Source organism: Nematolebias whitei, chromosome 11 (assembly GCF_014905685.2).
Source record: "Nematolebias whitei isolate Nwh7 chromosome 11, NemWhi1, whole genome shotgun sequence".
NCBI lineage: Eukaryota > Metazoa > Chordata > Actinopteri > Cyprinodontiformes > Rivulidae > Nematolebias > Nematolebias whitei.
Genome location: NC_056508.1, coordinates 36,144,694 through 36,157,535, shown reverse-complemented (window position 1 = coordinate 36,157,535; position 12,842 = coordinate 36,144,694). Strand labels below are relative to the sequence as shown.

The 12,842-nt window shown below is 39.4% G+C and overlaps 1 protein-coding gene across 1 annotated transcript in view; it reads right to left on the bottom strand.

Moving 5' to 3' along the window:
• Window positions 1-12,842, bottom strand: part of prdm16 (PR domain containing 16) — a 117,949-nt gene that overhangs the window by 72,825 nt on the left and 32,282 nt on the right. Inside the window, exon 2 of the mRNA XM_037684933.1 lies at window positions 9,429-9,476. Coding sequence (XP_037540861.1) covers window positions 9,429-9,476 — 48 coding nt within the window. The remainder of the gene's footprint in view (window positions 1-9,428; window positions 9,477-12,842) is intronic.

Sequence of the window (12,842 nt, the reverse complement as noted above, 5' to 3'; positions counted from 1 at the left end):
AAGACAGGAGAAAGAACATGAAGATGTTGAGGTTCTCCTTAGGAATAACAAGGATGAATAAGATTAGGAATTAGATCATCAGAGGTACAACAAAGGTTAAACAACTGGGAGATAAAGTTAGAGAGGCCAGACTGAGATGGTTTGGACATGTCCAGAGGAGGGACCATGGGTATATTGGTAGAAGGATGTTAGAAATGCAGCTGCCAGGAAAAAGACAAAGAGGAGATATATGGATGCAGTTAGAGAGGACATGGAGGCAGTTGAAGTGAGGACAGAGGATGCAGAGGACGACTTGCTGTGGCAGCCCCTGAAAAGGGAACAGCTGAAAGAAGAAGAAGAGTTAAATGTTATTCTGTGCAATTATTTTAAAAAGCAAACTTATTTTACAAACAAGTTTAGGAGTTTGTGTTTTGGATTTATGTATTTTTGCTGCCTTGTATGGAATTATCATCTGGACTCAAAAGGACATCACAATAAAAAAAAAAGAAAAAAAAAACTCAAATCAAATGGGTGAAAGTGACTGTGTGTTCACATGTGTGAAGAATCTCATATGACAAGCCCCCACAACTGTCAGACTATCGTCCTTTTTCTTTTGTTGGGTGACCCCAGAGAATGTGGTGGGAAAGGGCCACTGGGAGAGAGATTATGAAGAGACAAAGCGGGCAAGCGTGAGTGAGAGAAGATAGGAGTGAAAGGCAGAAGGAAAGAAAGAGAAGGATAGAGTGAGAGAGACACGAGGTCAGAGAGCCGGCTGATGTGAAAGTGCCTCCGATCACCTCGTGCTTCTCCTCCGCCCCCTCGCTCCGTCTCTATCTGTTTGACTCTTTCTTTCTTTCGTTCCCACTTGAATTCTTTCCCAGCACTTCAGTCCGTCGTGACGTTGGTTTTTGATCGACGATAACAACAGAGATGAGTCAGTCAAGGCCCACACACACACACAAACGCTGGGTGCACACACAAGTTGAAAGTGCCAATGCAAGTTAAAAGTGGCACTCAAGAGAGCACAAGCGCACACTCTTGCTTGAACACAGCTACACACAGGGGTGGCCTTTGAATGCTGCTCACAAGGCATAATGACAGCATTCTGCAGCAGCCATAGTTGGGACAGTTCCCACAGACAAGACAGACGGAGCAAGAAAAAAGGCCATTTCTTTCTGTCTTCACCTCTCATCCTACTCCCCACCTCCTCTTCAACAACCCTGACTTTGTTTAAACCACGTGACCTACCACCAATCAACGCGATTGGCCAAGAAAGTCTGGATGTATGATGCCTGCTGTAAAACAGACACTTTAAAGAAACAGTTTGCCAACAATATATGTTTACAGCATATAACACTCGGTGCATTTAAGTCTGAAAATTGTCACTTTGGAGTGTAACATTTTTCAAATACTCCTCCAGAATAACTAAAATCCAGTGAAAACATAATCATATGTCTGTCTCATGAAACTGTTTAATGCATAATTCAGTTGGAGTTTTTATTTATTGCTTTTTCTTTAATTAAAACATAAAATATGTTTATTACCAAAATGTAACAATGTTCAGTCAGGTCATATGGACAGTTTCTGTTTTTTTGCTGAGACATTACATCCTTCATCCAAAGGACTTCTTCTGTCTGAGGAAACAAAATGGAGTAAATACCACACTCCCATAGTGGAAAAAACAAAAAAACAGTTTGCTAGTGATAAGATGGTTTATGGTGCCTGCCCTCTCCCCCTGTCAATTCCTCTGACAGTCATGCCAACATGGTTCAAAACACCAAAGTCCATGCTCAATATTCCAGGTAAAAATCCAACAATGTTCAGTCAGGTCATCTGGACAGTTTCTGTTTTTTTGCTGAGACGTTTCATCTTTGCTTATCAGCAGCAAACTGTTTTTTTTTTTCCCCCACTATGGGAATGTGGTATTTGTGGGACTCCAGTTTGTTTGTGGCTCCTTGGACTGAATAAGTCCTTTGGATGAAGGACAAAACATCTCATCTAAAGAACATTGTTGGATTTTGAGCATGAACTTTGATTACAAAAATGTTTTTTAAATTAGAAGTTCTTCAGAGTGCATTAATGTGATAAAAGATTATTATTGCAAAGATAAATATAATGCTATACATTATGTTAATAATGCCATCTCAATCACTGCACATTTGTCTGTCTGTATAGGACCACACTCTTATCATTCCAGACTCTAAATGAAGGCTCGTTGTTGACTCCTCCACCTCCATTTTCAGATCATCATTTCCTCTTCATCAGCCCTGACACAATTCAACATCTTGTGGTGTACGTTTTGAAGGATGGGGTGACAGTGGTGATGCTGGTGGGGGTGCTGGGTAAGGGGGGTGTGCAGGTCGTGGAGCCAAATGAAAACATGTCACTCACGACCATTAAAATGTAACCCCCTGCCCAGTAGAAGAAAGAGACTCATATCATCATTAAGTCATCTCGGGGTGCAGCAAAAACCACAAATATTATTCCTTCCCTCCCCTTTCACACACGCACACAAGTACTCTCTTACTTCTTCCCGTACTTTTATTTAGATAGCAAAGGAGACAAGATGATTGGAGCTGCGGTGGGTTTGCTCATTGCCTGAGAGTGACAAGAAGATGTTTGGATACTTCCTGATTAAAGTTATTAGATTAATAAAAACAAACAATGATTATAACTTGAGTGCAGTGGTTAGCACTGTCGCCTTACAGCAAGAAGGTTCCAGGTTGGTCTAACAGCCTTTCTTTGTGGCGTTTGCATGTTCTACCTGTGTACGAGTTAGTTTTCTTCAAATACTCCAGTTTTCTCCCACAGACCAAAAACATGCATGTAACTGAAGTCCTATAGAGGATGAAACATCTTTCTATAAAAAAAGAAACTGTCCAGATGACCTGACTGAGCATTATTGGATTTGGTACCTGGATGATTGAGCATGAACTTTGATGCATGTAACTCATAACTCTTAAATTGCCCCTAGGTGACAGTGAGAGTGTGAATGGTTGGAGGATGGATGTGTATTTTTAAAATACAGGTATTGGGTATATTTAATGCATTTTGTATATTTAACTAAGAAAGCATGGACTAATACAAAAATACCAGGTAGGTCTCAGCTGATTTGAACCAACAACTTTTTTGTCCGAGATAACAAAGTAAACCACTGCACCGCCATGCTGCACCAGCAAAGAGAAAGAAAAAATATTTTAAAAATCCACATGAAAAACAAACCTTTCAGTTTAAGTAGCTAGTTCTGAAGGGGCCATCTAGTAAAGTATTAGTATTTTTTGCTCAACAAATAGCAAAATAGATATTTTAAATTATCAAAATTGTGTGATTATACAAACCGGATTCCAAAACAGTTGGGACACTAAACAAATTGTGAATAAAAACTAAATGCAATGATATGGAGATGGCAAATGTCAATATTTTATTCGTAATATAACATAGATGACAGATCAAAAGTTTAATCTGAGTAAATGTAACATTTTAAAGGAAAAATATGTTGATTCAAAATTTCACATTGTCAACAAATCCCCAAAAAGTTGGGACAAGTAGCAATAAGTGGCTGAGAAAAGGAAATTAAGCATATAATGAACAGCTGGAAGACCAATTAACGCTAATTAGGTCAATTGACAGCATGATTGGGTATAAAAAGAGCTTCTCAGAGTGTCAGTGTCTCTTAGAAGCCAAGATGGTAAGAGGATCACCAATTCCACCATTGTTGCGCAGAAAGATAGTGCAACAATACTAGAATGGTGTTACCCAGCGTAAAATAGCAAAGTAAAATAGCAAAGACTTTTAAATTATCATCACCAACCGTGCATAACATCATCAAAAGATTCAGAGAATCTGGAACCATTGCTGTGCGTAAGGGTCAAGGCCGTAAAACTCTACTGGATGCTCGTGATTTCTGAGCCCTTAAATGTCACTGCACCTCAAACAGGAATGCCACTGTCAAGGAAATAACAGAATGGGCTCAGGAATACTTCCAGAAAGCATTGTCAGTGAACACAATCCACCATGCCATCCGCCGTTGCCAGCTGAAACTTTAGAGTGCAAAGAGGAAGCCCTTTCTAAGCAAGCTCCACATGCTCAGACATTTGCACTGGGCCAGGGGTCATTTAAAATGGAGTGTGGCAAAATGGAAGACTGTTCTGTGGTCAGATGAGTCACAATTTGAAGTTCTTTATGGAACACTGGGACGCCATGTCATCCGGACCAGAGAGTACAAGGATAGCCCAAGTTGTTATGAACGTGCCGTTCAGAAGCCTGCATCACTGATGGTATGGGGTTGCATGAGTGCTTGTGGCATGGGCAGCTTGCATGTCTGGAAAGGCACCATTAATGCAGAGAACTATGTTCAGGTTCTAGAACAACATATGTTCCCATCTAGACGTCATTTCTTTCAGGGAAGACCCTGCATTTTTCAAGACAATAATGCCAGACCACATTCTGCAGCAATCACAACATCATGGCTACGTAGGAGAAGGATCCGGGTACTGAAATGGCCAGCCTGCAGTCCAGATCTTTCACCTATAGAGAACATTTGGCGCATCATAAAGAGGAAGGTGCGACAAAGAAGGCCCAAGACGATTGAACAGTTAGAGGCCTGTATTAGACATGAATGGGAGAGCATTCCTATTTCTAAACTTGAGAAACTGGTCTCCTCTGTCCCCAGACGTCTGTTGAGTGTTGTAAGAAGAAGGGGGGATGCCACACAGTGGTAAAAATGGACTTGTCCCAACTTTTTGGGGATTTGTTGACGCCATGAAATTTGGAAACAACAGATTTTTCCCTTAAAATGATACATTCTCTCAGTTTAAACTTTTGATCTGTGATTTGTGTTCTATTCTGAATAAAATATTAGATGTTGGCACCTCCACATCATTGCATTCAGTTTTTATTCACAATTTGTATAGTGTCCCAACTTTTTTGGAATCCAGTTTGTAATTTATTTCAGCTATAAATCTTTTATGTAATGCAATACATGTATGATACCAATTAAACATACAGATTTTTTTGTACGATCCAACTTTAGGGCTGTCCTGTTTGTGCAAATGTGCCTTTGTGTGTATGAAATCAGGGGGTGTATGTGACGCTCAGCATTATTAAAAATGACTTGCCCCTGTGGCACACTGGGATGGCAGTGATTATAATATCCAGATAATCATTTCAAACAAATTATTATAATTATCAATCAATCATGAGCCTATTTAAACAGGGGGGAAGGCATGGAGGAGTATGGGGCTGTTGGCAGAAGGTAGACTATGACCTGAGGCATTGGATCACTTCTGTGACCCATGAGCCTCCCTGTGTCCATAATAGCCCTCATACATTTAGAGCCATTTAGGTTGTGCATTTAGAGACTCAATTCTCCTGGAAAGGGAGAGGTGGAGGCAGACACACATCATAGATTCACAAGTTTAACTAACCTGCAGTTTACTTCTCAGTCTTTGAATATGAAGAGGGAAAAGTTACTTATAGGTCAGAATTCCTATCAACCCAAAGAAAATTCACATTTACAGCAAATTTTGCATCATGATGCAAATGATTACAGCCAAGTTCTTAAGATTCAGTAACAGAACTTAAAAAAAGCCACATGCAGCAGGAAAAGATGCTATCACTTTTTCAGCAAAGACAAATCAAAAAGGAGGTGCCCAGTAGATGGAGTAAGACGACTTGATCATCATGAAAAGATATTCCTCTGTATCTTTTCACAGTAAATCCCCAGTGAGAAGCAGCATGAATTGATTCAATCTTTGCTACATTGAGAGGTGAATGAATGAGGCTCGGAGAGTAAGGCTGAGAAATTGAGAGAGAAGTAGATATAGAAAGAGAGAGAGAGAGACAAATAGTAGTCTTTGGGTGAGAGATGATCGTCTTGGGAAAAAAGCAATCAGTGCTCATTGATTTTCTCTGCTGGTTGAATGGAGGGTGTCTATCTGGAAGTCATTATCTGTCATCTGATCTGCTGGAGTGTTTACACACGTCGGCATGGACAGAAGCGCTCTTCTGAAGATGAGGATTAACACACACAGAGACAAACCAAACACAGGCTCACACAACAGTGGAACAGAGACTGTCCACTTTTCACCCTGCTCTCTATCCAACTATCACTTTTAAATCCATGGATTCCAAATGGAAACTCAAGTCCTGCAATACCCTATTAGTGTCTGCCCACATAGACTTAGGTGAATGGATGGTGTGTGTGAGGGGAAAATATACATAAGCGGGGCCTAGACAGCAAAACAGACAGATAGTCCTGTTTTGTATAGCCAGGCCAGACTAAATCAAACAATCCCTGATCCTATCACTAATAGCCACCGATAACAATCTTTAGCTACAACAACACCATCCTGTCTGCTGAAAAGCACAGAGGGATGAAGTAAGTGGAAGAAGGAAGCAAAGAGAGGATTCAGATAACAGGTCCTTTTAATTTTCTGAATGTGGGTGGTGTGAAGATGCATGAGACATTTTATTGCATGTGTGTAAGCCAATATGGTTTAGAAAGGCCAGGATATGAATCCACAGCTTTAAACTCCACACACATGAATACACACAAATGGGTCTGAGGGCAGCTCTGGGCAGCTTTTAGTTAAGTGGCCTGGAGAAGCCAAAATAATATCTTTGCTTCCTTTTTATCTGCTGCCTTATCCCCAGCTCTAACACGCCCTCACGTTTGCTTTTATTCTTTTTTCAGACAAACACAGAAAAGCTTTTTTCAGACACAGGACACACAACTTGCCTTAATATTTGCCACAGCCTCATTCAGACATGCATGACAGGGATAGAGTGGGTGGTGTGGATGCATATTTTTTCCATTTATGTAAGATTAGATATTATAGTGAACTAAAATGAGAAAGTGAGATATAAGACATAAGTGAGATATGAAGTGGGATAATAAGATACATGACATGAAGCTTTAGTTTTTATAAATATAACATGAAAAATTTGCTGTTGAATTTTGTTTCAGCTGGTTTATTCTGCAGGGGTCGCCAAAAAGAGCAAACTTGCATAATGAATTTGGCTTTGGTTTTACGCAGGACGCCTGACTCAACCTGGGTTTGAACAAGCTGCCTTAGGATTACAAGAGTGCCGCTCTAACCACCAAGCTAATGCAACCCTCAAATATTACATAAAATATTAACATGTATTGTTTACAAAATACAATAGAAAAGTTTTTATTACTGTATTTTAAGTATTCAGCATGAACTTTTTTTTGGTTATTTTAAGTCTTATTTATATTTTATTTTAGCAACAAAAACACCAACATAAAGCTTTTTGTATATTATTTAGCTAATTTACTAAGAATACTTGCTTCTGCTAGTATTTAATACTATTTACCTGAATAAAAATTGCATGCACTGTGTAGTAGCATGCAAAAAAAAATGCAATAAATATAAGTGGAACATATATAACAGCATATTCCCTTACAGTAAAGTTCTGCAACAAATGAGAACGAGCACCCTCCTTTCAAACAATGAGCTAGTTTATTCACAGGTTACAACCCAATTAACTTTTTGCCTTAATCAATTGCAGTGATGGTAAAGACATGGTGAAGGCATATGAAGTCAATGTTTGTGTGTGTATGTAAGCTCCCATGTAGAAACCCTCGTCCTGTGTTTGTGTGTGCCTGCATGGGGATAAATGAGTCATGTCATAAGAAATAGCTCATGCATAATTTCATTCATATTCATAACAAGCATGTGGTCTGCCACCGCCCGACAAGGGCCCACCACAACTCACACTCTGCATAATGCTATGTAGCCTGTGTGTTTTTACTTACGACAGGCAAGCAAACTGCAAGTCTGTGTTCCGTCATCTGTATGTTGTAGAGTACCATTTTATGCTCTTGTTTTGTCTGTTTGCATGAAATGTACCTCTGATTGTGCAAATGAGTGTGGATAAGAAAATGCATGTGTATCTTATGTGGGAGGTGGTTTGGTAATTTATAGAACCAAGTAGGTCTTTTTGATATTGCATGAGCATGTGGTGCATTCGGAACAACCCAAACCATCTGAGGTCAGCTCTTAAAATAAGCTCATTGACTAATGTAGGATTTCAAATCCACCAAGCAGTCAGTGATTTACATGATGGCCTAGCTGTTTATACAAGGTTAAGTAAGACCCTTGACCTGAAATGCAAATGACCAAATTGAAGTGATTTTGTGTTTTCTAAAAGCCAGAGTGGTTATAATTGTAAATTACAACTGGAGTGATCTTAAGTGTAATCCACTTTGCTGACTTAGCTAACAAGGCATCTTCACAGTGTATCCATGTTTGGACTTCGTACACATTGCTTGCATTGATGGCAGCGGGTTTGTCCAGCCCAGATGTTTACCCATATATTTGGCAGTAATTTAACTTTTCTTTTAAGCAAGATAGTGTAAAAGACTGGATTTTAACAAGATGATGATGCTTCTAAACTGTAAATTCATCTGAATTTGATTGTTTCTGCAAAGCAAGTTTAGTCAAACAAACATAACAAAATTAAAGTTTAGCTGTTTTTTTCTCACTTTGTCAAAGGTTTCCCTCTCCAACACTATGTAACTTATATAACTTGCTGCTATTTCACATTAAGCATTGATTCTAGACCCCCCCCCCCCACACACACACACACACACACACCCACACACACACACTGTCATTGACTTGAGTTGTGGCTACTCCCTGCACAGTTTCAGCAATTCTCAGAACGAGTGTGCCCTCTGCAGTGGCCATTGTTCTTTCATGGACCATTAGATGAACATGAACTCTCTTGGCGTTTTTTTGACCCAGTGACACTGGCCATAAAATCCACACTGGCCAACCTCTTCAATAAATTTATCACCCCATAAAATGGTCAGTGACTGGTCAATGAGACGTGTCGGTCACAGCACGTGCATGTGTGAAAGGTGGGCTTACAAGATTGCTGATCATTCTTTGTTGGTCTGATAAGCAATGCCTTTTAGTTATCAAAACAGGTACTACAGAATATAGTTTAAACTCATTTTTCTGTTCACTGCATATCTGCTTTGCTGCAAGTTAATGATAGTCTAGCAGGGCTATTCAACTGGCGGCCCAGGAACCAAATCAGGCCCATGGATTAACTCAGTTACCCCAGCAATGGGTTAATTTTAAATACAACTAGACTTTAAAACATAAAACAAACAAACTTAATGACAATAACTGTTATACGTCCAGCCCCTGAGCTCACAGCTTTCAGTAATTGTGGCCCCTTGAGCAGTTTCGTTGAACAGCCCTAGTCTAAGGTAATGAATGATTGAATTGACAAGGCAATGACTTGTATAGAAATTGCATTTTTACAGTACATCTTTTAGAGTACATCAGGTTTTTAGGCAAGCCAGTAGGAACTTTAATATCTACAATGCTCTGTATAAAGAAGTGATAGTTGCGACAAGATAAGAAAGCAAAAACATGACTTGAAATGCAGCATGTAAAGACATTTTTTTCTACCTTTTTTATGCAGCTATCAGGGGAGTTATCTTCATGGTCATTTATCATCTGCCAAGAAAAACAAAAACAACAACAACACAAAAAGAAACATATTAGTATAAGTATTCATCCCACAAAAACACCATTAGACAATTTAACACAAAAAAACTTCACGTGCAAGCAAATCTAATTTGGGCTGAGAACGATAACTCTTCATAAATGTATGGAAATATAAAACTGAGCATGCACCTTCAAAGACTATCAACCTTCTGGTGTGATCTGATGTGAGCGTGGGGCTTTCATGGTTCATCAAATACACCCTCTGGGTTACAAATATGACCAGAGGGACACAATAATGGGCTGGGAGGTCACAAAAACACCACCAGAAGCAAACATAACACTAGACACATTTAGATGAATGAATGCCCCATATTTGATGGTAATTGTTTGCTTCAGCATTGCATGAAATTTCCTCAAGAATGTGTGTGTGTGGTTGTCAGTGAGAGTGTGTATAATTAAGCCTTCAAGCAATATTTACTGGGGGCAGATGGGTGGCAGAATGCTCCCAGTGTCTGCCTGAGGAAATGGAGGAAGTCGGGGAATGATGAAGAGATGGTGTTGCCCTGCTGCTATGAGAGGGTGTTTCACACAAAAACCTGTCTCACTTCATCTGTCGGTCTCTGTTTCCTCTGCTCAGAAGCTCACTAAGAATAGAAAAAAGATGCAAACTCTTTTTTTCAGGGAACTTTAAGGTGGGGGGTCAACATGCCTGATTCATGTGAGATTATGCCTTCTCCACACACAAACGCACAGTATTTCTGAGGTTTCCTTTTCCTGCATCCTATCCTCACCATCAGCCTTTTAACAGTAGGTGTGTTGTATCAATGTTGTGACAAGACTGTCAAACTTTATATTTGAGCTGACATATTAAACTTTGTATTTCCTTGTCCAATGTGGTACACCGTGATTGGGAAAGAGACATTTATCTGTTGTGGAATCTCTTATGGAAACTGTGGGACCATTCTCTGAATGCTGGCGTACAGTAGCTTCTTGTATTCACCTTTCCGTGCCAGGCCTCAATTCACAGGAAATAATTATTAATTGTGAGCATGATTTAGGAGTGTGCACTTTCCCATGCAATCTAGATTGAAATGTTTCTGAATTTGTCCATAAGAACTTTTTTCCCCCATAAACAAGAAAAAAAAAACATCTGAAAACAGAGAAGCACACAGTAGTTTATTTTCTTCATTCACTTAAGATCGAACCAGATGGGCCACATGTGAACAGATGTAGTGTATTCTATGGTTTCCTACATTAGGCTGTCAAGGTATGTGTTTCTTAGTCTCACCAAATCTCACCAGCGTGTTTCAAGTCTCCATGTGGTTGTGGTTACAAAAGAGATACTTACAAAAGTGTTTTCAGACAATCAACCTATTTACTGTAGTTGTAAAGCTTTACAGATGCAAACAAAATGCATCAGAAAACATAACCTCATAATTTAAATTGTTTGCATTTTGTAAAGTACAGGCTGATTATTAAAGTGGAATAGGAGCATTTGTTTCCATGTTAATTTGTTGAGTTATAATAAACATGGAAAAAGTTACATGCAATAGGTTAACAAAGGTTTAGAATATTCCTTTTCAGTTTGTGACAGCTAGAAATAAATAAGATAAATAGGTTAATATGTTTGGTCTGCAAGTGAAAAGAAAAATGCTTATGCACTTTAAACATGAAAATACTATTGGCAGAAAAACAGAGGCAGTGTGTAAGAAAATAGTTGGGGTGGGCTTCTGTTTCTTGCAATGCCTCAAACCATCTGCAACAGTTTACAAAACCAACAGCTTGGCTGGGTCATCTAAAATGCTACCAGGCGCTCAACAACTACAGGACAATTTCTGGACTTTCCCCCTGCTCTGCTCAGCTACATGCCAAGTGTAAATATGTGTGTGTATCAAATTGTATGTGTGTAACCTAAAACTCCAAAAGACATGCAAGCAGACATGAGTGGTTTTACTGATGCCTTAATGTGTTTCAGCTTTAGGTGGGGGGCCGGGACTGTGTAGGCATTCTGTCATCCAAACCTCAGTTTGGGGTCCAAAACACTGAGCTCACTGTCAAAGACATACTAATTTGAAAGTTTCCTGTCTTTGACTTGAATGCATTTTTATTCCAGGTTGTTTGTCAACTGAAAGTGACCAAGCAAGATGATGGTTCTACGTTTTATTTAAATATATTTGTTAAAAGCACGAGAATGTGCAACAATGGCAATGGCATTAACAGCAGGTGGAGGTGCTCTTTTAACTCTAACACTTACTGTAAGTTTGCACAGACTCGGATACCAGACATACACAAACATTGAATATTTTAGTTCCAGCAGAACCCCATCAAACAAAATAAATACATAATTAATTAGGGAAGGAAAATGTGATTGGCCACCAACCGACAGAGCTATGATTTATGGCATGTGTCACATCATCTCAAGGTTTTTCTCTAGGGTGGTGAGACAAGTCCAAATACAGACTGGCTTATGTTCAGTGGGATAGATTTTCCACGATTCAAAGGAAGGTAAAATTGTCCATTTCTTCTATATCTAGCCTGTTAACTGCTGACATGTCAATATGTCTTACGGAAAGAGAAAACATTGAAGTGAGAGTAATTAGACAGAGTGTGTAAATGTGTGTCTAGGCACACAAACTTTTCTCTCCGGCCCATATGACCTCAAATATAAACAAATCTAGTTGAGGCTTGATGAAAGTGCAGCCACCTGCAGAATCCTTCTATCAAGCGATGTCCAGACCCTCATTTGGAATATATGTAACAGTGTATGTATGTGTATGAGAGACTGTGTGTTTGCATCTCATCATGTCTGTGGTGTGAGATTTCACCTTAGGCTGGGGGAACAGAAAACCCCACTATTACTAATATTTCATAGCGCTGTTTTTGCTATTGGACAGAATCAGGACTTTTTCAGCACCACCTAAGTACGATTCCAGTTGATGACATGATGACTAAGCAGACAGATGAAAACACAAAACTCAGCGAGTAGACTGCCTCATTGTTTCTACAAGATCTGACACAGCCTAAAGCAAATGCAGTGCAAAATAAGACAACATTTATTTCTAGAACCTTTTTATACGCAAAAACACCAGAACTTCCCCTAAAGACATATCCATTCATGGTCCACTATGAAGATGTAGGTTTGCATGCACAGCTAAAGTCTGTCCTTGAAAGGAGCATAGCAACCGAAGTACAGGAGGACATTAAGGCTTCCTCTTCATCATTCATAGAGGAGTGAAGAAAAGAAAAGGGCCCCACTTGGAGGTTTGTATCATAGGAAAATGTTAGGATTCTGTTGCCAAAAACAATTCTACTCAACTTAGGATAATGTGAGGCAGTACAGCAACATAGCCCAAAGGATGACTGCGGATGTCACAA